The following is a 25228-nucleotide window of genomic DNA, read 5'->3' as shown; positions in this document are numbered from 1 at the left end:
AAGAAAAAGGGAAGAAGGAAGAAAGACAAAGGAAAGGGAAAAGGAAGGAGTAAAGAAAAGAGGAGGAAAGGAAAATAAAGAAGGAGGGAGGGAGAAAAGAAGGAAGAGAAGGTGGAAGGTGAATGAACTACAGAACTCCCTCTTCTGAGAAGGGAGTTCAAGGAGGTACATAACTTCAGCCAAAGACTTTCAAGGTGCCAAGGGCTCGCTGTAAGCCACCGTCCAATTCTCTTAATTGAAAGACTTCAAATACTCTTCTGAGCAGCAATGCTGTTTTATGGAAACCGAGGAGAAACAAGCAGGAGACCGTATAATTTGCTAGATGCCTGGGGGCGAGTCAGTGGTAAAATCTTGGCCAGAGCTTAAGCCAGGAATGCTCGGAGTGCCTCCCTCTCCTGAGGACTACATGGTTCTGGCTTGATGATCAATATTCTGGTTAAATGGGAGGCCCCTTACCTGGGGACTTGCCAGGAAAGCAGCTCGGCTTCATGTCCCTAACCCATCTGTCCCATTTCCTTCTATCACCGTTCCCTCACCTTCCCTGCTATCCAGCCAACCAGGTGTTTGGTTTCTGCCATTCCAGGATGGGCTCCTTCTATGCCCCAGGCCTGGTGGGCATTAATGTGCTGCGCCTGCTGACCTCCATGTACTTCCAGTGCTGGGCGGTGATGAGCAGCAACGTACCCCATGAACGCGTGTTCAAAGCCTCCCGATCCAACAACTTCTACATGGGCCTCCTGCTGCTGGTGCTCTTCCTCAGCCTCCTGCCGGTGGCCTACACCATCATGTCCCTCCCACCCTCCTTTGACTGCGGGCCGTTCAGGTGCAGAGTCTCAGTTGCGCAGGAGCACCTCCCCTCCGGAGGCAGTCTGCTCAGAGGGCCTTGGCCCAGAATTCCAGTTCTGGTTTCATGGCAGTCTGTAAAAGGCCATGGAACTGTGGGTGAATCACCGATGCCATTTAAGAGGGTTTTCTGCCAGGATGGAAATGTTCTGTTATTTTGTGTCTGTGCTGTTCATTTCAGTAGCCACCAGCCAGCCACCTGGGGCTGTTGAGTGCTTGAAATGAGGAACTGAGAAAATTAATTTCTTGTGTATTTTTCTCATTTGTTTATTAATTTTTAATTGATAGTTATACATATTTGGAGGTACATGTGATATTTGGATACATGTATACAAGGTATAATGATCAAATCAGGGTAACTGGGATATCCATCACATCAAACATTTTTTTTTATTATTTTTTATTTTTTTTAGACAGCGTCTCACTCTGTTGCCCAGGCTGGAGTGCAGTGGTGCCATCTCAGCTTACTGCAACCTCTGCCTCCTGGGTTCAAGCGATTCTCGTGCCTCTGCCTCCCGAGTAGCTGGGACTACAGGCACACACCACAATGCCCAACTAGTTTTTGTATTTTTAGTAGAGACGGGGTTTTACCATGTTGCCCAGGCTTGTCTCGAACTCCTGGCCTCAAACAATCCACTTGCCTCGGCCTCCCAAAGGTTAGGATTACAGGCATGAGCCACCATGCCTGGCCTAAACATTTATCTTTTCTTTGTGTTGGGAACTTTGAAATTATACAATAAATTATTGTTAACTGTCATCTCCCTGCTGTGCTATGGAACACTGGGACTTCTTCCCTCTATCTAACTGTATACTTGTACAAGTTAACCAACCGTACTTCATCCCCGCTCCTCTATATCCTTCCCAACCTCTGATCACCTCATTCTACTCTCTACCTCCATGAGATCCACTTTTTTAGCCCCCACATGTGAGTAAGAAAATGCAATATTTGTCTTTTTGTGCCTGGCTTATTTCACTTAACATAATGACTTCCTGTTCCATCCATGTTGCTGCAAACGACAGGATTTCATTCTTAATTTCAATTAAAATAACCACACATGGCTAATGGCTACCATATTCGACAGCACAGTTCTATCCTTTTAACACATGGATAACTTACTACCTGGGATTACTTTACCATAGAATAAGTAATGGTGGATATTCTGAGGATGAATTACCATACACTTACATGTGCCATTTAAATGTGAAGCAGCTGCAGTGGACTCTTGACAGACCTCAACTGAGCTCTCTGTTCTCTAGAGCATTGGCCTGGGGGTTCAAGATATAAGTCAAGCTAGTTAGGAGACTGGATATTGTACAAAAGGACAAATAGTTATGTAAGGAGGTAGATCAAAAGATAAAGTGCATCTACTGTTCTCTTTCCAAATGCATGACCTTCTGAAAACAAAGCCCTCTGCCAACTCCATAAAGAGAGGTTCTGTGGTTAAAGCAGTTTGGGACATACTGCCCCTTCTGTCTGCCATTATCTCACTTAGAAATGCTCGATGCACACTCCTTTCTTAAAGGCTTTGAAGAATCATGCAATGAGGTAACACCTGTAAGCTAGTGTCTCCATCCTTGTTGACCACAGAACCCTTTCTGCATGGATCACTCATCCAGGGCTGGAAATAGGGTGAGGCAGGTGAGTGACGCCCTACACTGCACATGAGCAACCCTGAGGACATTACTTCCTTAAATTGTGCACTCAGGGCCTCACCCGCCTCACTCTAGTCCCAACCCTGTCTACCAATGAGGAGAAACACTGTTCCGTAAAAGGGTCGTATATGCAAAACAGCCGCTAAATGCCCAAAGAGCCTAGAATCCAAAGGAGGAAGGAGACAAATGCAGTTTGTCGGCTTTGGGTGATTTATTAGGGGTAACTTACAGACAGAAGGATGGTCACAAGCAGCTGTGAGACAGGTAGATCTCCACACCTCAATCCCCCAGGCCCAGGGCTTATATCTTGGGGAAAGTATGCGTGCTCTGGAAGGAATGTGTAGGTGGCTCTGAACATCACAGCCTGTGATTTCTGCAGCAGCATCAAGGGTTGTTTTGGAGGAAACTTACAGTGAACAAGGGTTCCTACATAGAGTAATACATCTGCTAGACATGTGGGAGGCACTCTCAGACTCAGGGTTAGTTAGAAGTTACAAGGCAGATTAGCATGTAAAATAAAGTCACTCATGTCCCGCACAAACACACTTTGAGAAATGCTGATCTGGTCCTTCTTAGTTCATAAAGGACTTAACTAGATAAAGGCCTGTGATGGTTGGAGCCCAGGGATGTTAGCAGGAGTGTTCCAGCAGGGAGTGATCTGGAAAACAGTGTTCACACAGAAGGAGGGGATCAGTCTAGAACAGAAGGAATGTGCTAAAGTGCAGATGGCCTGAGATGCCAGGCTGAAAGGAGAACTGAATGGAAGAAGCCTCTGTTGGCTTCTTCCTAAGCAGAGTTTGGAGGGCTGGGCCCTGGGTGCAAATGCCAGCACCTCTTTTCTCAGCTTCCCATCTGTCACTGGGTGGGAGGTCAACAGGGACAATTATACTATGATAAGAACCATCTCCTACAGTTGTATGGAAAGCTGAACTTATAAGAAAGGAACTTGGCTAGCCAGGCATGGTGGTACATGCCTGTAGTCCCAGCTACTTGGGAGGCTGAGGTGGGAGGATTGCTTGATCCCAGGAGGTGGAAGTTGCAATAAGCCATGATTGCACCATTGCACTCCAGCCTGGGCAACATAGCAAGGCTCTGCTTCAAAAAAGAAAAAAGAAAGGAGAAGAGAAGAACAGAACTTGGGTATTTAGCTGAAGAGATTCCCAAGCAAAGTATTGAAGGTACAGCCTGGTTTCTTCATGCTGCTTATAGAAAATGTGCAAGGAAAAAGGTATGTTGAGTAAGTAACTGATAAACAAGAAAGTACCAGGATTTGATGATCCTGGAAATTCTCAGCCTTATCTAGATTGCAAAATATGCTAAAACTAGATTCACTGTCATGAGAATGTGCTGTAAAAAGAAAGCCAAGAGTGAGTCTGGATAACATTTTACTAGTGTTTCTGAAGGATCAAAAAATCTGAATATCATTCACACAGAAAACTCTGACTAATCATGTGACTAATGCATCGCCTCAACCATCACATCAGAAGTCAGGAATAGAAATAGGATTATCCAGAAAAGATCATGTGGGACTCTCTTGTTTAACAGAGTAAATTCTCATGACATACATGAAAAACTCACAAGGTTTTTGAGAATATTATATCAGCAGAAACATTACCAACTTGGACTGAAAGAAACAGAAGGAAGACAAAATAAAGGCAGATCATTGGCCTCCCAGAATTCTGTGGCAGGAAACAGACTGATAAAATTTACTCAGCTGAAACATGTGCTATCCTTCAAGAAGAAGGAAGTATTCTTCCATGGGCAGAACTGTGAACCCAGAGGGCAAAGCTATGGGCACAGTAGGGCAGAGTCTGGAGCCCAGAGGATTATTCTCAGGACTTTAAAATTTAATGGAGCTTGGCTGATTGGATTTCAAAATTGCTTGAAACTGGTGATTCCTTTCTTCCTTCCATTTTCTCCCTTTTGGTAATGGAGTGTTTACAACTCTTATCCTATGCCTGTCCCACCATTTTATTTTTGAGAGTAAATAACTCATTTTCTAGTCTCTAGAATCTTGAGATGGGGATATCATCATGGATTAGCCAGGTGGGCCCTAAGTCACAAGTGTTCTTATAAGAAGGAGGGAGGCCAGGTGCAGTGGCTCACGCCTGTAATCCCACCACTTTGGGAGGCCAAGGCCGGCAGATCACGAGGTCAGGAGTTCGAGACCAGCCTGGCCAACATGGTGAAACCCCATCTCTACTAAAGATAGAAAAAATTAGCCAGGTGTGGTGGTGCGTAATCCCAGCTGTAATCCCAGCTACTCGGGAGGCTGAGGCAGGAGAATTGCTTGAACCCGGGAGGTGGAGGTTGCAGTGAGCCAAGATCATGCCACTACACTCCAGACTGGGCAACAGGGTGAGACTCCATCTCAACAACAACGAAAAAAAAAAAAGGAAGGAGAAGGAGATTTGACTACAGAAAAATAGAAGGTGATGTGACCATAGAAGCAGGCAGAGATTTAAAGATTCTATGCTGTTGGTTTTGAACATGGAGAAACCCCATCTCTACTAAAAATACAAAAACTAGCCAGGCGTGGTGGCAAGTGCCTGTAATTCCAGCTACTCACAAGGCTGAGGCAGGAGAATCACTTGAACCCGGGAGGCAGAGGTTGCAGTGAGCCGAAATCATGCCACTGCACTCCACACTGGGCAACAGAGCAAGACTCTGTCTCAAAAAATAAATAATAAAAAAAAAAACCCCTAATGGAGCTTGGCTGATTGGATTTCAAAATTGCTTGAGGTTGGTGATTCTTTCTTCCTTCCATTTTCTCCTTTTTGGTATTGGAATGTTTATAACTGTTATCCTATGCTTGCCCCAGGTTAGTTTCAACCCAGTGAATCCCTTTCAGACTTCTGGCCTCCAGAACTGTAAGATATTAAATTTGTATTGTTTTAAGCCACCAGCGTGACAAACAGCAGGCACTGGAATCTGATACACCATCTAATTCAATGACAAAATAATCTACATTCAACTGTCACATAAAAGCCTAACATGTAAACTTAACTTTTCTCATTTGTACATGGTGGGTATGCACTGGAAATAAAAATAATAATAATAATAAATTAAACATTGTGATACAGTGATGTGCCTGGCACTTGAAATGCCATCATGTTATAACTGCATCATTGCAATTTGTGGTGTGCTGGGCAACAGTTGTAAGCAATGAGATGGCCACAAATGGTCTCTGACACAACTGCTCTTCCCTGTCATTATAGCACAAAAAAATGAGTGAGCATGGCTGTGTTCCAATAATACTTTATTTACAGACACTAAAATTTTAATTTTATACTTCAATTTTTACATGTCACAAAATAGTACTCCTGTTTTGACTTGCTTTCAACTACTTAAAAATGTAAAAATGATTCTTAGCTCACAGACCATATGAAAACAGGTGACAGACTAGGCACAGTGGCTCACACCTGTAATCCCAGTACTTTGGGAGGCCGAAGCAGGTGGATCACCTGAGGTCAGGAGTTCAAGACCAGCCTGGCCAACATGGCGAAACCCCGTCTCTACTAAAAATACAAAAATTAGCTGGGCGTAGTGGTGCCTGCCTGTAATCCACCAGGCATTGTGTGTAAACTCTGGAGGCTGAGACAGAGAATTGCTTGAAACCCAGAGGCAGAGGTTGCAGTGAGCCGAGATTGCACCACTGCACTCCAGCCTGGACGACAGAGAGAGACTCTGTCTCAAAAAAAAAAAAAAAAAAGAAAAGAAAAGAAAAAAAGAAAAAGAAAACAGGTAACAAGCTGAATTTTTCTGTGAGCCATTGTCGGTCAACTCCTCATCTATACTTTACACAGAAAATGTTTAGCTGCAAAATTTTGAAGGGCACTCATAACTTAACAGCACCATACTCAATGTTTTATATCAATTCTCATCTATATCCTCTAAACAATCTTCTGAGATAAATACAATTATTATACTTAAAATACCATATTATACTATAGTAGTATTATACTACATTATACAGATGAGGCAACTGGGGCAGAGAAATTTTCAATATCTTGCCCAAAGGTATTGAACTTCTGCAGATATTGAACATCCAATAGAACTTACTATAATGATGAAAACATTACATATCTGCATTTCTAACATAGCAGCTACTAATCATATGACTACTGAGCACTTGAAATGTGTAACTAAGAAATTGAATTTCAAATTTGACTTCATCTTAATTTTTATTTTTAATAGCCACATCAGACAGCACAGCTTTCGTGGGGAGAACCAGGGCATGATATGAATACAAGCAGAAAGAATAATTGTCAGGCCGGGCACAGTGGTTCATGCCTGTAATCCCAGCACTTTGGGAGGCTGAGGTGGGTGGACCATTTGAGGTCAGAAGTTCAAGAGCAGCCTGGCCAACATGGTGAAACATCATCTCTACTAAAAATACAAAAAATTAGGTGGGCTTGGTGGCACTCACCTGTAATCCCAGTTACTTGAGAGTCTGAGGCAGGAGAATTGCTTGAACCCGGGGGTAGAGGTTGCAGTGAGCTGAAATTGCACCACTGCACTCCAGCCTGGGTGACAGAGTAAGACTCCATCTAAAAAAAAAAAAAAAAGACAAGAGAGAGAGAATAATTGTCCACGTGTCTCACAAGTGATAAATCGAGGAGCAAGGATTTAAACCAGGAATTTCAAACCCCATATTCCACCTCTTGGCACCAAAATTACCAACCAAGAGCCGGCAGCATCCAGGAGTCTCTGGGCCAGCATTTGTAGAAGTAAATCTGCATAATGGTTCTTAGGTATGTGAAGAAAATAAAAATTACAGTTGTGAACTGTCCAGGAGCCTGTCCTAGGTGATCAAATATCTCCTAGACTTAAAATCTGAAGGTTAATTCTAGGTATTTCTGAGAGCCACTCAAGTTGTCCAGCACATCAGCTTCTGCAGAACTGTTTCCCAGGCCCAAAGGAAGCTCCATGTTGGTCTGGTAGCTACAAACACAGACAATTTCTCTAGTTAGAATACATGAGAAAAACCATTTTTTTCTGGCTGAGGAAGGTGTCAGACACAAAAGACCAGTGAAGGCTAAGAGGTTGTAGGTTACTTAGGATAGAAAGCTGGTGAACCGTGTGCTGACCCAGCTGTCACCCTAGCCAGAATGGCAGCCCCTCAAGGGGAATTTTTTACTTGAGTTCATTTGGAGCAGAGCTCTGGTTCTTCCAGGAAAGCGGTGGCAAGCAGCAGCCCTGGACCTGGGTGGGGGGGCATGAACACAGTTGCGAATGCCACAGGCACTTGGCAGCATGTTATAATATGTCCTCTCCTTTTTCCAGTGGGAAAAACAGAATGTATGATGTCCTCCAGGAGACCATTGAAAACGATTTCCCAACCTTCCTGGGCAAGATCTTTGCTTTCCTCGCCAACCCAGGCCTGATCATCCCAGCCATCCTGCTGATGTTGTAAGTTAGCCAGGACCCATGGCTCCACCCCACAGAAACCTCTCCTTGAATTTGAGACTTCTTTGGCGGGTCCTTTTCATCTTGCCTTCTTAGTCTGCACTCCCCAGAAGCAGACTCCATGATGAGGATTCAAGTGCAAGTATTTTATTGGGGAGGGGGTGAGGACTTGAGGAAAGGAAGGGAAAGGAAAATGCATGGTTATCACTGTGAGAATTCTGGGAGGCAGTGTGCCTCAGACTCATCCCTCCCTAAGGGCAAAGGATCCGAGGCATTTATAGACCAGCTCCCAGCGTCATTCATGGGTAAAATGGCTTCAAGGGGTGTGAGTGAGGGGCCCAAGATGGAAGGGAAGCTTCTGGTAACAGAGATGAGGGCACCAGCAAGTGCAAGTCTTTTGGAGCACACTGAAAATTTGGGTGAGCCCTTACAGTATCTGCAACAACTCCCACTAAAATGCTCACTAGAAATATCAAAGACCTGTGGGCTCTGATCCTCTCAGGAAGCTGAACGGTGATTCGGCCTGATCCTGGCTGGGCCCACAGCACTACTCGATTGAGCAGCTTATGCACTGGAACAAGCTGGTTCCTTCATCACTGTCCCCCTCAACAACCATTAGAGAACAAGTGTGAAAATCTCTGTATCCCCGGTGCCAGCCTAATGCCTAGAGCATAGCAGGCAAACAGTAAATGCTCAAGGAAAGAACTAGGGAAGAAAGGCAGGAAGCCAGAGTCTTGGATTGGAATTGTTGCCATCAAAAAATGTGCTAGTAAAAATGTTAGCATTTTTTCTTTATTTAAAAAAAACTTATTTTGGCATGCTTTTTTAAAAATTATGAAATATTCCCAGCATACAAATGAGTACAGACAACCATGTACACTATCACAAGATTCAACAGATGTTAACATTTTGCAATATTTACTTCAGGTTTATCTTTCTTCATAACAGAAATAAAACATTACAGATGCACTTCAAGCCCCACCCAATCCTTCTTTCTTCCTCCCTCCCCAAAGGTAACTATTATGCAGACTAGATTTAATTATTTCCATGCATATTTTGTACTTTTTAATCACATGTGTGTATACTACTGTTTCCGGAGTTTTAAACCTTTTCATGAATGACTCACATTACGTGCCTTTCCTCAACCAACATTATGTTGGGGGATTTATCCATGCGGATACATGAGCACATGTTTGAAGGCTCTACTACGTTCCATCTCATGAATAAGCCACAGTTTATCCATTCCTCTGCATAGGGATAGTTAGGCTGTTTCCACTTTTCAGCTATTGCCAACTGTGCTCCAGCCAACATTTTGTATCTATCTCCTTGCACAATTCTGAGAGTTGCTCTAAGGTAGACATCTAGATGTAGAATTGTGGGTCATCAGCATGTGTTTCTTCAACCTTTTTAGATCTTACAGAATTGCTCTTCAAAGTGGTTGTATTTCCTTTTGACTGTTATTTATAAATTCCAACTCTCTGGTGAAATTCTCCAGCTTTCTGTTTTCTTGAACATAATGGTTATAATTATTTTTAAAATCCCAGTCTGATATTCCAATATCTGAACCACCTGGGTGTATTTTTGTTGTCACTTGTTTTCCTCTTGTTTATCATCAGCCCTACTTTTATCATGGCATGTAATTTTTACTAGATTTCAGACATGTGGATGAAAAATTATAGAGGCTGTGAATAATGTTATCTTTCCCCACAGGGATGGGTTTTTTTCCTGAAAGGCAAATGGAATACTAGGAGATCACTTAATCCTGTCAAGGCTTGATGTTTTAGCTATCTATTATTACATAAGAAACAACCCCCAAAACTGAAAAATAATATTTTATTAATGAATCTGCAATTTGGGTAGGACTCAGCAGGAATCGTTCTTTTCCTCTCTACTCAACATCATCTGGGTCAGCTCAGCTGGAGGCTGGAAGGTCCACTTTCAAGATGGTCACTCACATGACTGGCCAGCTGGCACTGGCTGTCAGCTGGGAACTCAACAAGGGCTGTGGACTAGAGGCCTCACTTCCTTCCCACAAGTTGCTTGGGCTTCCTCATAGTATGGTGGCTGAGTTTCGGAAGCAAGCATCCCAAGAGAATGCAGTGGATATACATGGCATCTTTACTTACTCCTGCCATACTCTATTGAAGCAATCACAAAGGGATACCCAGGTTCAAGAGAAAGAAATATAGACTCATCTCTTGATAAGGCAATGAAAAGATTCTAGAAGCACATGTAAGATGGGAATCATAGTATTGTGGCCATCTTTGGAAAATAGTTTGCCATTGCTAGCTTTGGGCTTTCTCAGGGCTGATTTATTTCAGTTTTGCCCTATTTCCAAGACACTGACCTTACTCCTACAATGTGATCCTTACTATTGAGCACAGCCTTTTAGGGGTCTCAACTGAAAGCCTACAGTGTTTACCAATTCCCTCCTGTGACAGTTACTACGGGACTGAATGAAGGAGGACGAACACAGAAATGAAGACAAAGAAAAAAAGATTTGTTTTAAAGAAGGGGTCAGGGGACTCCTTGCTTCTAGTGAGCAAAGGCAGCCCTGAGCTTCTGTAGTCCTGAGCTTCTACAGCCATTCGTACTTATTGGGTAGAAAGAGCAGGGAGGAGGGGGTAACAATTGATCAGCTGCTTGATTGATCACGGGTTCACATCATTGCTAACAGGCCTCAGATGTGCCTGATCACAAGAAACACTGTGCCTAGGGCGTGACTGCCCTCAGCATTCCTTCTGGGTGCCGACATAGTTGTCAGCTTGCCAACATCCTGCATTCATGAGAACAGTTTGCTGTTTACTCATATAGCCTCCAGTGGTATACTGAGTTAATCACCACCCTCATTCTTTCGGCCTCCACCACCCTCCACCTTGGCAGGGCTTGAAACCCATTCTCTCTTTTCCCAATTCTGCAGTCTTTGCTTACTCTCTTTCTCCAGTAGTACTGCTACAGCCACTGTGAAATCTCTGCTCTGCTCTTCAGCCTCCCTGGTGTCATTTTCTTCTGGGCTTCCTGAAGCAATTGAAGAATTGGTCAATTATTTGAGGGAAATTTGTACACAGAGTTTGGCTTATTTATCTGCAATTTGTTCTTTTCTGGGATTCTGCCCCTCAAGTCCCAAAGACTGTGGCAGTAATTAACTCTGATCTGCATCTTCTCCACATTGTAAGATTTCCACTTTCTGCTTGGACTCTGCTTCTGGATCACAAATTGGAAAATACTCTCAGGAAGAAACCTGGGAGGAATGTGGAGCTCACCTCACATGCTTCCCTTCTGTCAAGCATCAAGTCCCTTTAGTCTGCCTGTCACTCTCCCATGTCTTAAACTACAGTTTTGTAAATTTTGCTCAGCATTTACAGTTGTTTTTCTCTGGAGAGCTGGACCAATACAAGTCCCTCAGTCAAGACCAGAAAAAGAAGTCTTTTCTTTCTTTATTTGATTTTCCTCAGAGGCAGGTTGCCTAGCACCAAAACAACAACAAAAATAATCTGTGATCATTTTTGTTAGAATTCAGAAAGAAGGCCGAGCATGGTGGCTCACACCTGTAATCCCAGCACTTTGGGAGGCCGAGGTGGGCAGATCACCTGAGGTCAGGAGTTTGAGACCAGCCTGGCCAGCATGGTGAAACCCCGTCTCTACTAAAAATACAAAAATAAGCCAGCTGTGGTGGTGTGTGCCTGTAATCCCAGCTACTTGAGAGACTGAGGCAGGAGAATCACTTCAACCCAGGAGGCAGAGGTTGCAGTGAGCCAAGAGCACGCCACTGCACTCCAGCCTGGGCAAAAGAGCGAGACTCTGTCTCAAAAAAAAAAAAATCAGAAAGAATTGGCACACCTATGTTGTTAAGTTTTCCAATCCAAGAATACTGTATTCCTTATCATTTGTTCATTTATGTCTCTCAATAATATTTTTGTTTTCTTCATAAATTTCATGCACATTTCTTATTAAATGTATTCCTCTGCATTTCATCTTTTTGTTATACTAAATTAGGATAGCTCTTTCATCATACTTTCTAACTAGTTTTTGTTTTTCTATGTAAATGTTATTTATTTTCTATATATAAATTTTGTATTCAGTCACTGATATAGTTAGGTTTTGTGTCCCCATCCACATTTCATCTTGAATTGTAATCCCCATAATCCCCACATTTCAAGGGAGGGACCAGGTGGAGGTAATTGGTTCATGGAGGCCGTTCCCCCCGTGCTGTTCTTGTGATAGTGAGTGAGTTCTCACAAGATCTGATGGTTTTATAAGGGGCTCTTCCCACTTTGCTTGGCACTTCTCCTTCCCACCACTTTGTGAAGAAGGTGCCTTGCTTCCCCTTCACCTTCCACCTGTAAGTTTCCTGAGGCCTCCCCAGCCGTGCTGAACTGTGAGTCAATTAAATCTCTTTCCTTTATAAATTACCCAGTCTTGGGTAGTTCTTTATAGCAGTATGAAAACAGGCCAATAAGGCCGGGCACGGTGGCTCACGCCTGTAATCCCAGCACTTTGGGAGGCCGAGGCAGGCGGATTACGAGGTCAGGAGATTGAGACCATCCTGGCTAACATTGTGAAACCCATCTCTACTAAAAATACAAAAAATTAGCCGGGCGTGGTGGCGGGCACCTGTAGTCCCAGCTACTCAGGGAGGCTGAGGCAGGAGAATGGCGTGAACCTGGGAGGCGGAGCTTGCAGTGAGCCGAGATCACGCCACTGCCCTCCAGCCTGGGCGACAGAGTGAGACTCCATCTCAAAAAAAAAGAAAACAGGCTAATACAGTCACCCTATGAGTGTATTGTTTATCATATTTACTCAACCAAAGTTCTTGAATCTTCCAGGTTATTTTCTCATTTGTAAACAATGAAAATGTTATATTTTATTTAATTCTTAGATCTCTTTTTTTCTCTGTAGGATTAATTAGTACCTTCCATGGGAAAAACAAGTTAATTAATATTTGGTGATAAAATATATTTTTGTATTTTTCCTGCATTTACAGGGTGGGGAGTGTTTTTAATGTTTTCAGTTAAGCACAGTGCTGCTTTTTTGGAGGGTTGAAATAAGTACGTTCATGAAATAAGGAAGAAAACAACCAGGGAATGTAAGTCATTGTAACATAGGTATAAGAAATCAATAATTAGGAAAGTGGAGTAACTTTTCTAATTATTGATTTCTTACAGATGTAAAAAAAAAAAAAAAAAAAAGTGACCTCAAAAGGTGGTGGTGAATTTAGGGCCACCACTAGCCCATATAGTACCTTGTGCAAATTTTTTAAAGGTGCCCACTCCTTCAGACAGAGGTAGGCCCATGCCAAGGGACACATTTGACAAACAGAATATGGATAGATTTCAGCCAACAGTCACCCCCTTAGTCAGGTGCCTTTTGTGCAGCAAACAGCCTGTATAATGGCTATCTAAGCCAGAATCTTTTTCCTATGGTGTAGACCAGGGGTCATCAAATTGTAGTCCACAAGCTAAATCCAGATCACACTTGATTTTGTTAAATAAAGTTTTATTGGAACACATTCATGCTCATTCACTTATTTATCTATGACTGTTTTTCACAGAAAAAGTCAGAATTTACTTGTTGTGATAAGGAATGTATTGTCTAGAAAGACTAAAATATTTATTGCCTGGCCCTCTGCAGAAAAAGTTTGCTGACCCCTAATGCAGACAATAAGGTACCACTTTCAAATATGCTTTGAGACTGAATTTAAAACACCTAATCAGTAAGACTTAAAAATAATGCAAATAATAAGTCCAAAAAATATTTAGAAGAAGAAGGGATTAGGATTGTAGAAGACAATAAATCTTGAACCTGAGCCTTGATAAATTCAAGGCTCAGGAAAAGGAGTTGATTGCATTGGATAGAACTTTTAGAGTTGTTCAAGTCTACTATTTTCTTGTTGACCTTCTAATTGTTTCTATTACTAAAAGTAAAACATTGAATTTCCAACTATTATTATTGGATTGTTCATTATCTCTCCCTTAAATTCTGTTTTTGCTTCATATGTTTTAATGCTGTGTTGTTAGGTGCATATATGTTTTTACTTATTACATTTTCTTGATGAAATGACCATTTTACAATTACAAAATAATCCTATTTGTCTCTAACAATTTTTGTCTTAATATGTTTCCCATCCTTTTACTTTCAATCTACTTTTACCTTAAAAATCTGAAGTGTACCTTTTTAGGCTGGGTGTGGTGGCTCATGCTGGTAATACCAGCACTTTGGGAGGCTGAGGCAGGAAGATTGCCTGAGCCCAGGAGTTTGATACCAGCCTGGGCAACATGGCAAGACCCATCTCTACAAAAACTTTAAAAATTAACTGAGTGTGATGGCACATGCCTGTAGTTCCAGCTACTTGTGAGGTGACCAAGGTGGAGGATTGCTTGAACCTAAAAGGTTGAGGCTGCAGTGAACCATGTTTGTGCCACTGCATTCCAGCCTGGGTGACAGAGTGAGAACTTCTCTCTAAATAAATAAATGAAATAAAATATAGTGTGCTTCTTTGGAACAGCATACAGCTGAAGCATAGTGTTTATCCATTCTGTCAATCTGTGCTTTTTATATGGAGTGTTTGATTCATTTACATTTAATTACCAATAAGTTAGCATTTATGTCTGCTGTTTTCTATATGTCTTATGTATTTTTGTTATTTTATTCCTCTATTACTGCCTTCTTTTGGGTTAAATATTTTAGTCATAATTTTAGTTCCCTTGTCATTTCTCTTACTATATTTTGTTTTAGTTATTATCTTAGTGATTGCCCTGGAGATTACAATTAATATCTTATAACAAACTATTTTGAATTAATACCAACTTAATTATAATAGTATACAAAAACCTTGTCCCTATACAACTCCATTCCCTCCTCTCTCCTTCAGGTTGTTTCTGCCATACAAATTACATCTTTATACATTTTATGCCAACTAAATAAGACAGGAGAAAAAAAGAGCTACAAAGACTATATTGATACTAGCTTTTATATTAACCCATGTAGTTACCTTTACTAGTGCTCTTTATTTCTTCATGTAGATTCAAGTTACTGTCTAGTGTCCTTTCATTTTAACCTAAAGAGCTCCCTCTAGCATTTCTTACAGACTAGGTCTGCTAGTGATTACTTCTCTTGGTTTTTATCTGGGAATGACTTAATTTCTCCTTCATTCTTGAAGAACAGTTTTGCTGGATTTAGAATTTTTGGTTGATAGTCTTTCTCTTTCAGTCTTTCAAATATGTCATCCCACTGCCATTTGGCCTCCATGGTTTATATGAAAAGACAATTGACTGTTAATCTTTCTGAGGCTTTCTTGTATATGATTATTTGTTTCTCTCTTTCTGGATTCTCTCTTTGACTATGGCGGTTTTTTTCAATTTGCTATGAAATGTCTAGGAATAGATCTCTTTGAGTTTATCCTGCATGGAATTTATTGAGCTTCCTGTGTAAATTAATATTTTTTCATCATATTTGGGGATGAAATCTGATTTAAAATAGCCATTATTTATTCAAATATTCTTTCTGACCCCTTCTGTCTTTCCTCTCCTCCTCAGATTCCCATTAGGCATGTGTTGATACATTTGATGTTGTCCCATAGGCTGTATTATTTTGCCTCATTCTTTTTTCTTTCTGTTCCTCAGACTGGATAATCTCAATTGATCTATTTTCAAGTTCATTGATTCTTTTTTTTTTTTTTTTTTTTTTTTTTCCAAGACGGTGTCTCACTCTGTCACCCAGGCTAGAGTGCAGTGGCATGATCTCGGCTCACTGCAGCCTCCACCTCCCAGGTTCCAGCGATTCTCCTGCCTCAGCCTGTCGAGTAGCTGGGATTACCGGCATGTGTCACCACATCTGGCTAATTTTTGTATTTTTAGTAGAGATGGGTTTCACTATGTTGGCCAGGCTGGTTCTTTCTTCTGTCATCTCAGATGTGTTGAGCACCTCCAGGAAATTTATTATTTCAGTTATTGTAGATTTCAACTCCAGAATTTCTATTTGGTTATTTTATTTATTTCTTTTTGCTAATATTCTTTATTTGGTAAGACATCATTTTAATACTTTCAGTTCTTTAGAAATGGTTTTGTATAGTTCTTTGATCATATTATTTGATCATATTTAACATAACTGATTTAAAGTCTTTGTCTCTTAAATACAGCATCAAGGTTTCCTCAGGAATGGTTTCTATTGACTACTTTTCCCCCTGTGTATGGTCCAGGCTTTCTTTTTTCTTTGAATGTCTTACTAGGTTTTTTGGGTTTTTTTGTTTTTGTTTTTGTTTTTTACAGAGTCTCACTCTGTTGCCCAGGCTGGAAGGCAGTGGCGAGATCTCGGCTCACTGCAACCTCCGCCTCCCAGGCTCAAGCAATTCTCCTGTCCCAGCCTCCCGAGTAGCTGGGATTACAGGCACCTGCCACTACGCCCAGCTAATTTTTTGAATTTTTAGTAGAAACGGGGTTTCACCATGTTGGCCAGGCTGTTCTCGAGCTCCTGACTTTGTGATTCACCCGCCTCGGCCTCCCAAAGTGCTGGGATTACAGGCGTGAGCCACTGCACCCAGCCATGTCTTACTAGCTTTTGTTGAAAACTGGATATCTTAAATAGTATTATATGGCAGCCATGGAAATCAGGTTTGCCTCCCTTCCATGGGTTTGTTGTTGTTGCTGTTGTTACAATTGTTGCTGTTATTCTTGTTTAGTAACTTTTCTGAATTAATTTTGTAAAGTCTGTTTTCTTTGTTGTGTGTGGCCACTGAAGTCTGTGCTCAGTTAGCTTAGTAGTCACCTACTGACTGGACAGAGATTTTCTTACATGTCTGGAACCAGTAAGACTCCCAGTATTTCCCAAGAGGCTCTGTGTATGTATTGGGGTATGCCTTCAACATTCAACCAGGCAGTTTACAACTGTACCTTAGCTGTCACTGACTGCTTGTTCAGAGACTCAAGGTTGCCAGAGGTGAGAGCTCAGGGCCTTCTCAAGTCTTTCTTGGACATATAAACAGCCCTGGACAGGCACAGAGCCTTACACATCATGCACACAGTTCTCTAGATTCCCAGGAATATTTCAAAGTGTTTTAAAGCCCCCATTGGACATCTCATTCCCCAGTTCTCCTTTTAAGCTTTTTGGTTAGCCTATTGTTTGCCCCAACTGTTATGCAACACTTCACACAGCCATGATGTTCAACAATTGCCTCTGATTGCTTTTGCCAATCTCAGAGAAAAAGTTGTACACACTGATTGGGCTCTGAGCCAGGTCAAATAAAGATAGCCTTGTGAGTAGTATCAATCACTGGATAAATCAAATAATGACAATTCTCTGGGTATGAGGATTTTAAGGTGCTCCAAATCCATTCTACCTCCTTCAGTGACTGCCAGGCTACTGATTTTCACCAAAATTTGGTGCTGTTGGTTTTCAAACCTACTACAGAACTGGGTAGGGGAGGGGATATAAGGCAACTTAGATGCTGCAAAACTCACTGTTCTTACTGAGATTTAGCTGTTTTCCTTGAAAAGGCACTCTCTAGATTTGCTGCAAACCTTTGGTTAATTTTGAGTTCTGAAAAAATTTGATTTTGACAATTTTTGCTGGCATTCTCACTGCTTTTAAGGAAGAGAGGATTTTCAGAAGTCTTTGCCAATTTTGCTGACATCTGAATTGAACTTTAGCCTTGGATGGGCTTAAAGACCTTGTTAAAACCTTCCCTCTTTGACTATCATCTTTGTTGTTCCTTAGATATATCTCTTTGTCTCTGTCTGTTTATGGTTTGAAATTCCCAAAAAGTATTTCAAGAAATGGCTGCTCATCATCAGGGCTCTCTTCAGCTACAGGATAGTCTGATGAAGCCAGCCTGCCCCAACCCTGTGGTCAGTTTCCTGCCTGCTGCTCAAAGGCTGCCAGCCTGGAAGGGAACTGGAGCTCCACACTCTGCAATGGTGCCTCTCCTTCAGCACCCTCTCTGGTAGTTTACTGGAAATGAACATAGACTCACAGAGATTCCAGGACCCTAAGGGGGCCAGAGTGAATGTAGAATCCTTTCATTTGTTCATCTATTCATGTAACACCCATTCTTGAAGATCTGCTCTGTGCCCTGAATTCTGTCATTGCCAACAGCAAACACTTGCATGTTGTTTTATATCCTTGATTTCAAATTTCCTCTGTTGCTGGCATGACAGGGATGACATGATAATGACAACCTGGATTGCCCTGTGCCCTCCTGGGCAAATTCTGAAACCCAGACACCAAACATGACCCTGAAGGCACCAAGGAGAAATGCTAAATTTTGAAACAACCTTGGGAGGTACATAGCCACCCATGAGCATTTTATCCACCATTTACTGAGTATGTGATCTTGAGCCAGACAAGTCACCTCTCTGACCTCTGACCTCTGATTCCTCCCTTAAAAAAAATGGGCTAATTAGGTAAATGGCAAGGCCTGGCCCAGAGTAACAGCCTTACATAACACAAATTGGTCTCTTCACCTGTCCTTTATTCTCTCCTCCCCTCACCCATAGTTCTCTGAATCTCTGAATCCTTGCTTCAGAAGGTTCACTTGACAGCCTCTGACCTACACTCTGCCCCAAGGGCCATGGGGCTCCTCTTCTCTGGCTGGAGAGGGCTCACAGGCTCTATTGAGGCAGCTATGGATGGCCGAGCCCTGAGGAGGAAAGTTCTGGAGACCAAAGCTGGAGCAGCTGAGGCTTGAAAGACATGGAGAAAAGCTACTAATAAGGATGGACATAAAAAGCTAGCAGATAATAGGCTGGCAAAGCATCCACTCCAGGTGGCAGTCTGGCTTTTGTGTGTCCTGTGTAGTACAGTCCAGGTCATAACCCCAGACCTTAGGTCCTGTGAAAAGAAAGCCTGGCTGCAGCCTCAAAGGGCACCCGGTCACCCAGTGAGCCAATGGGGGCTGGACTCTAAAACCCATAAGGTCAGGGCCAGACATGCTAGGGCACTCTGAGCAGGAGGCTTCAGAGCATCTGCAATTGTGCTTCTTAGGCAAACTTAGAACAGGTCTCTTAACACCTCCACCCCTCCCCTCTCAGGACTTGAAAATTATAGAAAAAGTATTGGTTTCCAATGTGGGCTGCAAGTACTAATGGGTGGGATGACCTTGGCAAATTATTTAACCTCACTGAGTCCCAGGACCCAGGTCTTTAAACATAGAAGTCTACTCTCTGCTTCATGGTATTTTCATCAAAGCCAATGAGATGGGGTGGGGTGGGGGTGGATTGTGCACATGGCACAGAGCTTGGCACAGGGCAGGTGCCCAGGAAACATGACCAGCTTCTTCTGCAGTCAGTAAACCCTGCCACCCTCTGACCACCTCAGATTTCCCAGAAGAGGAATGATTCCTCCCGACAACCTTTACTGAGCACTCTCAGAGCTAGAGCTATGTAGTTATGCCCACACATAATAAAATAGAGGGGATGCAGGGGCATCCAGGACCTTCTCCATATTGAGAAAAGAAGATGGTAGGACACCCACCAAAGCCTCAGTAACTATTCCAGGAATCCTGCCTTAATTCCCCAAGAAAGGCACCCAGCTCCTATCATCTGCCAAGATCACAGGACCATAGGAGGCATGCTTTTCTCTTGCAGCTTGGCCATTTACTACCTGAACTCAGTTTCCAAAAGCCTTTCCCGAGCTAATGCCCAGCTGAGGAAGAAAATCCAAGTGGTGAGTCTGTTGGGAGTTTCATCCTGGAGGGTAAAAAGAGATCATGTTTTTGGTTTTTGCTAATTTGCTGTGTGAGCCCAGCTGTGTTACCTAAATGGCTTTCTTCTAAGCCAAATCCCAAAATATCTGTATTATAGGAAGTAGCCTTGTGAGATTCAACAGCATGCATTTATATTATTGAGGCTATTTGGTGATTTGTGACAATAATGACTTAAATTTCAAGGGGTTGCTAAAGAACAGGAGAAATTCAGTGAGATCAGCCAATGCTCATACAGAAAAAGCCAGTATCCACAATAATTCCTACAGCTTAAAGTGAATATTTAAATACTAAAAGAAATGTTGTCAAAATGACATATTTCTTGTGCCCTTTAGCCTAAAAGATCTCCTGAGTCCCCTTCACACATGGGAAGCCTCTCTCAACATCCCAGCTGACACCCTACTTCTGACTGCTGTCTACTGACACACACACACACACACACACACACCCTAAAATTCAGACCCTAACCCTCCCTAAGACCTGTCCTTGCTTTCTCTGTCCCTCTTCTGGAGTGAATTTCATCTGTCTTGCTACTGGTTCCCCCATCCACACCTTCTTCTGGTTTTTGTTTTGTTTTGTTTTTTAAAATGGAGTCTCGCTCTCTCACCAGGCTGGAGTGCAGTGGCATGATCTCAGCTCACTGCAACCTCCACCTCCCAGGTTCAAGTGATTCTCCTGCCTCAGCCTCCCAAGTAGCTGGAACTACAGGCGTGCACCACCACACCCAGCTAATTTTTGTATTTTTAGTAGAGATGGGGTTTTACCACGTGAGCCAGGATGGTCTCCATATCTTGACCTCATGATCCGCCTGCCTCGGCCTCCCAAAGTGCTAAGATTATTGGCGTGAGCCACCGTGCCCAGCCCCTTCTTCTGTTAATCTCACTGGGCTCCTGCCCAGGTACAGAAAACCACTGAAATAGAGGATTGGAAAGATCGCTGTCCTCTGGCCACATGTTCCTTCAATCGCTGTGTGAATCTGAGAGCCTCAGGCTGCCCTCTCCAATCAGTTGTGAGGACCAGTAACAGGCAGTTTAAGGTAGCCACCAAGAACTGAAAACAGGCCAGGCATGGTGGCTCACACCTGTAATCCCAGCATTTTGTGAGGCCGAGGCCAGTGAATCACCTTAAGTCAGGAGTTGAAGACCAGCTGGGCTAACATGGTGAACCCGTCTCTACTAAAAACACAAAAATTAGCCAGGTGTGGTGGCACACACCTGTAATCCCAGCTACTTGAGATGCTGAGGGCAGGAGAATCGCTTGAACCCAGGAGGCAGAGATTGCAGTGAGCCGAGTTCACGCCGCTGCACTCCAGCCTGGGCAACAGAGTGAGACTCCAACTCAAAAAAAAAGAAAAAAAAATCACTCTCAACACCTCTGAGCCTCAAACACCCATTTCCTGGGCCCGGACCAACAGTTCATTATTTCCTGCAGCTCCGTGAAGTTGAGAAGAGCCACAAATCTGTAAAAGGCAAAGCCACAGCCAGAGATTCAGAGGACACACCTAAAAGCAGCTCCAAAAATGCCATCCAGCTCCAACTCACCAAGGAAGGTAAGCTCTTTGTCATAATGATTATGTTTTACAAGGCCACATGGAAAGGTGTAAAGAGCCTATGAAACAATGTGAAATCAGACTGTTCTGGGATTGAAATCAGAATCCTAACAATTATTAGCTTATGAAGTTGGGCAGGTGAATATAGGGGTCAATCATAGCACCTGCCTCATGGGATGGTGAAGATGAGATGAAATCATGCATGTAAAGTGTCTACCAGAATTCCTGGCACAGAGAATGAGCCAATGAATACCAGCTGGCAGTAGTGCCATCATGCACCCCTTAATAACATTTGGATCAACCATGGATCGCATCTACAACGGTGGCCCCATAAGATTATAATGGAGCTGAAAAATTCCTATTGCCAAGTGATGTAACTGTCAACATTGTAGCAAAACACATTACTCATGTCTTTGTTGTGAGCTGGTGTAAACAAGCCTGCTAAGCTGCCAGTTATATAAAAGTCTAGGCCGGGCGCGGTGGCTCACGCCCGCAATCCCAGCACTTTGGGAGGCCGAGGCAGGCAGATCACGAGGTCAGGAGATCGAGACCATCCTGGCTGACATGGTGAAACCCCATCTCTACTAAAAATACAAAAAATTAGCTGGGCATGGTGGCGGACGCCTGTAGTCCCAGCTGCTCATGAGGCTGAGGCAGGAGAATGGTGTGAACCCGGGAGGCGGAGCTTGCAGTGAGCCGAGATCGCACCACTGCACTCCAGCCTGGGCAACAGAGCAAGACTCCGTCTCAAAAAAAAAAAAAAAAAATGTCTAGCACATACAATTATATATGGCACAGAATACTTGATAATGATAATAATTATGTTACTGGCTTACGTGTTTACTACACTACACTTTTTACTATTATTTTAGAGTAGATTCCTTCTACTTACATAAAAAATAGTTAACTGTAAAACAGCCTCAGGCAGGTCCTTCAGGAGCTATTCCAGAAGAAGGTGTTGTTATCATAGGAGATGACAGCTCCATGTGTAAATTGCCCCTGAAGACCTTCCAGTGGGACAAGATGTGGAGGTGGAAGACAGTGATATTGATAATCCCAACCCTTTGTAGACCTCAGCTAATGTGTGTGTTGCATCTTAGTTTTTAACAAGAAAAATTTAAAAAGTAAAAAGAAAAAAAATTCTTAATTTAAAAACAGAAAAAGCTTATCAAATAAGGATATAAAGAAAAAATATTTTTGTACAGGTGGTCAGTGTATTTGTGTTTTAAGCCAACTGTTATTATAAAAGAGATAAAGTACAAAAGTTACAATAAGCTAAGGTTTATTACTGAAGAAAGAAAAAAAAATTTTTTTTTGAGACAGTCTCACTCTGTCACCCAGGCTGGAATGCAGTGGCGTGATGTTGGCTCACTGCAGCCTCCACCTCCAGGGTTCAAGTGATTCTCCTGCCTCAGCCTCCCAAGTAGCTGGGATTACAGGTGCCCACCACCATGCCTGGCTAATTTTTTGTACTTTTAGTAGAGACAGGGTTTCACCATGTTGGCCAGGCTGTTCTTGAACTCCTGACCTCGTGATCCGCCCGCGTCAGCCTCCCAAAGTGCTGGGATTACAGGCCTGAGCCACTGCGCCCGGCCAAGAAAAAATGTTTGTAAATTGAGTGTAACCTAAGTGCACAGTGTTTATAAAGCCTGCAGTAGTGACAGTGGTGTCCTAGGCTTTCACATTCACTCATCACCCACTCACTGACTCACCCAGAGCAACTTCCAGTCTTGCAAGCTCCATTCATGGTCACTGCCCTAGACAGGTTTACCATTTGTCATCTTTCATATACTCTACCTTTTCTTTGTTTAGATACACAAATGTTTACCATTATGTTCCAACTGTTTAAAGTATTCAGTACAGTAAGTGTTGTGCAGGTTTATATTCTAGAAGCAATAGGCTAAACATATAGCCTATGTGTATAAGAGGCCATGCCATCTAGGTTTGGGTAAGTACATTCTATGATGGTCACACAACAACAAAATCACCTAATGATGCATTTCTCAGAATGTATCCGCATCCTTAAGCAATGTGTGCTATAGTTTATATTCTCTGAAAAGAGAAGCACTGGAATATCTAGAATAATAGAGTGAGAAAAGGCCACATAAAAAGTTCCCAAGAAAGTATCTTGGGGCTTTTGCTCCTCGGCCTTTTGGCTAAGATCAAGTGAAAATATCCTGGGGCTTCAAAGGGGAGTGATCATAGACCACCTCAAATTAGGAGTGAGGAAAGGTCAAGTTGAAAGAGACCATCTCTGAGATGATCCCATTTTCCAAAGATCATCTCTGTTATAAAATTAAACAGTGTCTGCATGCAGACACTTTAGCCTTGGATGTAAGAAGTGAATGAGATGCATGAGGAATGACTGACAGTTTAGGAATTTGAACTTTATTTTTTTGAGACAGAGTCACACTCTGTCGCCCAGGCTGCAGTGCAGTGGCGCGATCTCTGATCACTGCAACCTCTGCCTCCCAGGTTCAAGCGATTCTCCTGCTCAGCCTTCCGAGTGGCTGGTATTACAGGCACCTGCCATCATGCCTGGCTAATTTTTGTATTTTTAGTAGAGACGGGATTTCACCATGTTGGCCAGACTGGTCTCAAACTCCTAACCTCAAATGATCAGCCTCAAGTGATCTGCCTCAAATGGCCTCCCAAAGTGCTGGGATTACAGGCATGAGCCACTGCACCCAGCCTGAACTTTTTTTTTATACAAGCATTCCAATTTCTTAGTAACTGGAATTTTTATTCATTTTCTATTATTAAATATTAGCTATAATAAAATGATACTAGCTGCTGCAACAAAGAGGCCCAAAATGGCTAGTGGCTCAGACACCATAAAAGTTCACTTCTCACTCAACACAAAGTCCAAACTGGGTGTTTTCACCTGACAGCCACAAGTGCTGATATGGGGACCCTGGCTCCTTCCATCTTGGGACTCTGCCTGCATCAAGCTAGCGCAAGGGGAAGAGCTTAGGGGACACACCTGGATGTGGTCCCATCAAAGCCTGGAACTCCAGCACAGGCCACACTCATCCACAAGGGAACCAGAGCCCATTTCTGTGTCCCAGAACAAGAGGGCCTGGGTTTAGTAAAGAGCAGTCATTGTCCCTAACTTGGAGTTAGAGGAGGGGAAGGAAACAAGTTAATGAAGGATTGGAAAGTAGATCTGATTCCAAACAATTCCCACAGCCCCTTCCCTTCCATCATCACATTTGACCCCAGCAGTCACCCTGCGAGGCTGCTGTTATTCTTGTCCCAATTTTGTACTCTAGAAAACCCAGGATCAGAGAGTCTAGCCTAAGGCCAGGTTCAAAATCAAGTTCTCTAGCCAGAAGACCATACTCCTCCAACAGATGTGTTTATGCAAAAGCCAGGCCAAGGTGACCCTGAGACAGCTGAGTGCAATCCGACAGCTCTCACATCACCAAATAGGACTAAAACCTACACCGCAGGGTGGCTCCAGAGAGCTCCAATTCAACCTGTACAAAATCTCCCACTTCCTCTTTCTTGTCTTGGTTCATTTTCCAGAGACCACTCCTCCCTCTGCCAGCAAAAGCCAGGCCATGGACAAGAAGGCGCAGGGCCCTAGGACCTCCAATTCTGCCAGCAGGACCACACTGCCTGCCTCTGGACACCTTCCTATATCTCGGCCCCCTGGAATCAGACCAGATTCTGGCCACGCCCCATCTCAGACTCATCCATGGAGGTCAGCCTCTGGGAAGAGTGCTCAGAGACCTCCCCGCTGACGGCTAGGACTCCAGGCAGCCTCGACTCTAGGGCTGATCCTCAAGTACCCCAGTTTCACACATACCAAACCAAGGTTCTCTCCCCTCTTTCCTCTCACATACATGCTCTCTCTCCTCTCTTGGAATGCATGAACTTTGATTCCTTCAGGCCCTTGTCAACTACCAAAGGAGGAAGACAGTGGCTTCACCTGTCCTTTAGGGAAGGTGGAGCCATCTCTGCTCTAACTGCCCTCCCAAATATCTTGGTTCAGACAGCTCTGAACCCCACGCTCACAGCGGTCGACCTTGCCTCCCGATTTTGGGAGTTGGGGAAGGGCCATGACCACCCTCGTA

At 43.1% G+C, this 25228-nt stretch overlaps 1 protein-coding gene across 1 annotated transcript in view; it reads left to right on the top strand.

The window, feature by feature from the left end:
* TMC2 (transmembrane channel like 2) overlaps positions 1–24895 on the top strand; it is an 83309-nt gene extending 58414 nt beyond the window's left edge. Inside the window, exons 14-18 of the mRNA XM_024238970.3 lie at positions 584–823; positions 7783–7908; positions 19485–19563; positions 21032–21149; positions 24678–24895. Of these exons, the coding sequence (XP_024094738.2) occupies positions 584–823; positions 7783–7908; positions 19485–19563; positions 21032–21149; positions 24678–24895 (781 nt within the window). The remainder of the gene's footprint in view (positions 1–583; positions 824–7782; positions 7909–19484; positions 19564–21031; positions 21150–24677) is intronic.
* Positions 24896–25228: the final 333 nt, after the last annotated feature.

This window comes from Pongo abelii, chromosome 21, assembly GCF_028885655.2.
Source record: "Pongo abelii isolate AG06213 chromosome 21, NHGRI_mPonAbe1-v2.0_pri, whole genome shotgun sequence".
Taxonomy (NCBI): domain Eukaryota; kingdom Metazoa; phylum Chordata; class Mammalia; order Primates; family Hominidae; genus Pongo; species Pongo abelii.
This window is presented reverse-complemented; position numbering and strand designations above follow the sequence as displayed.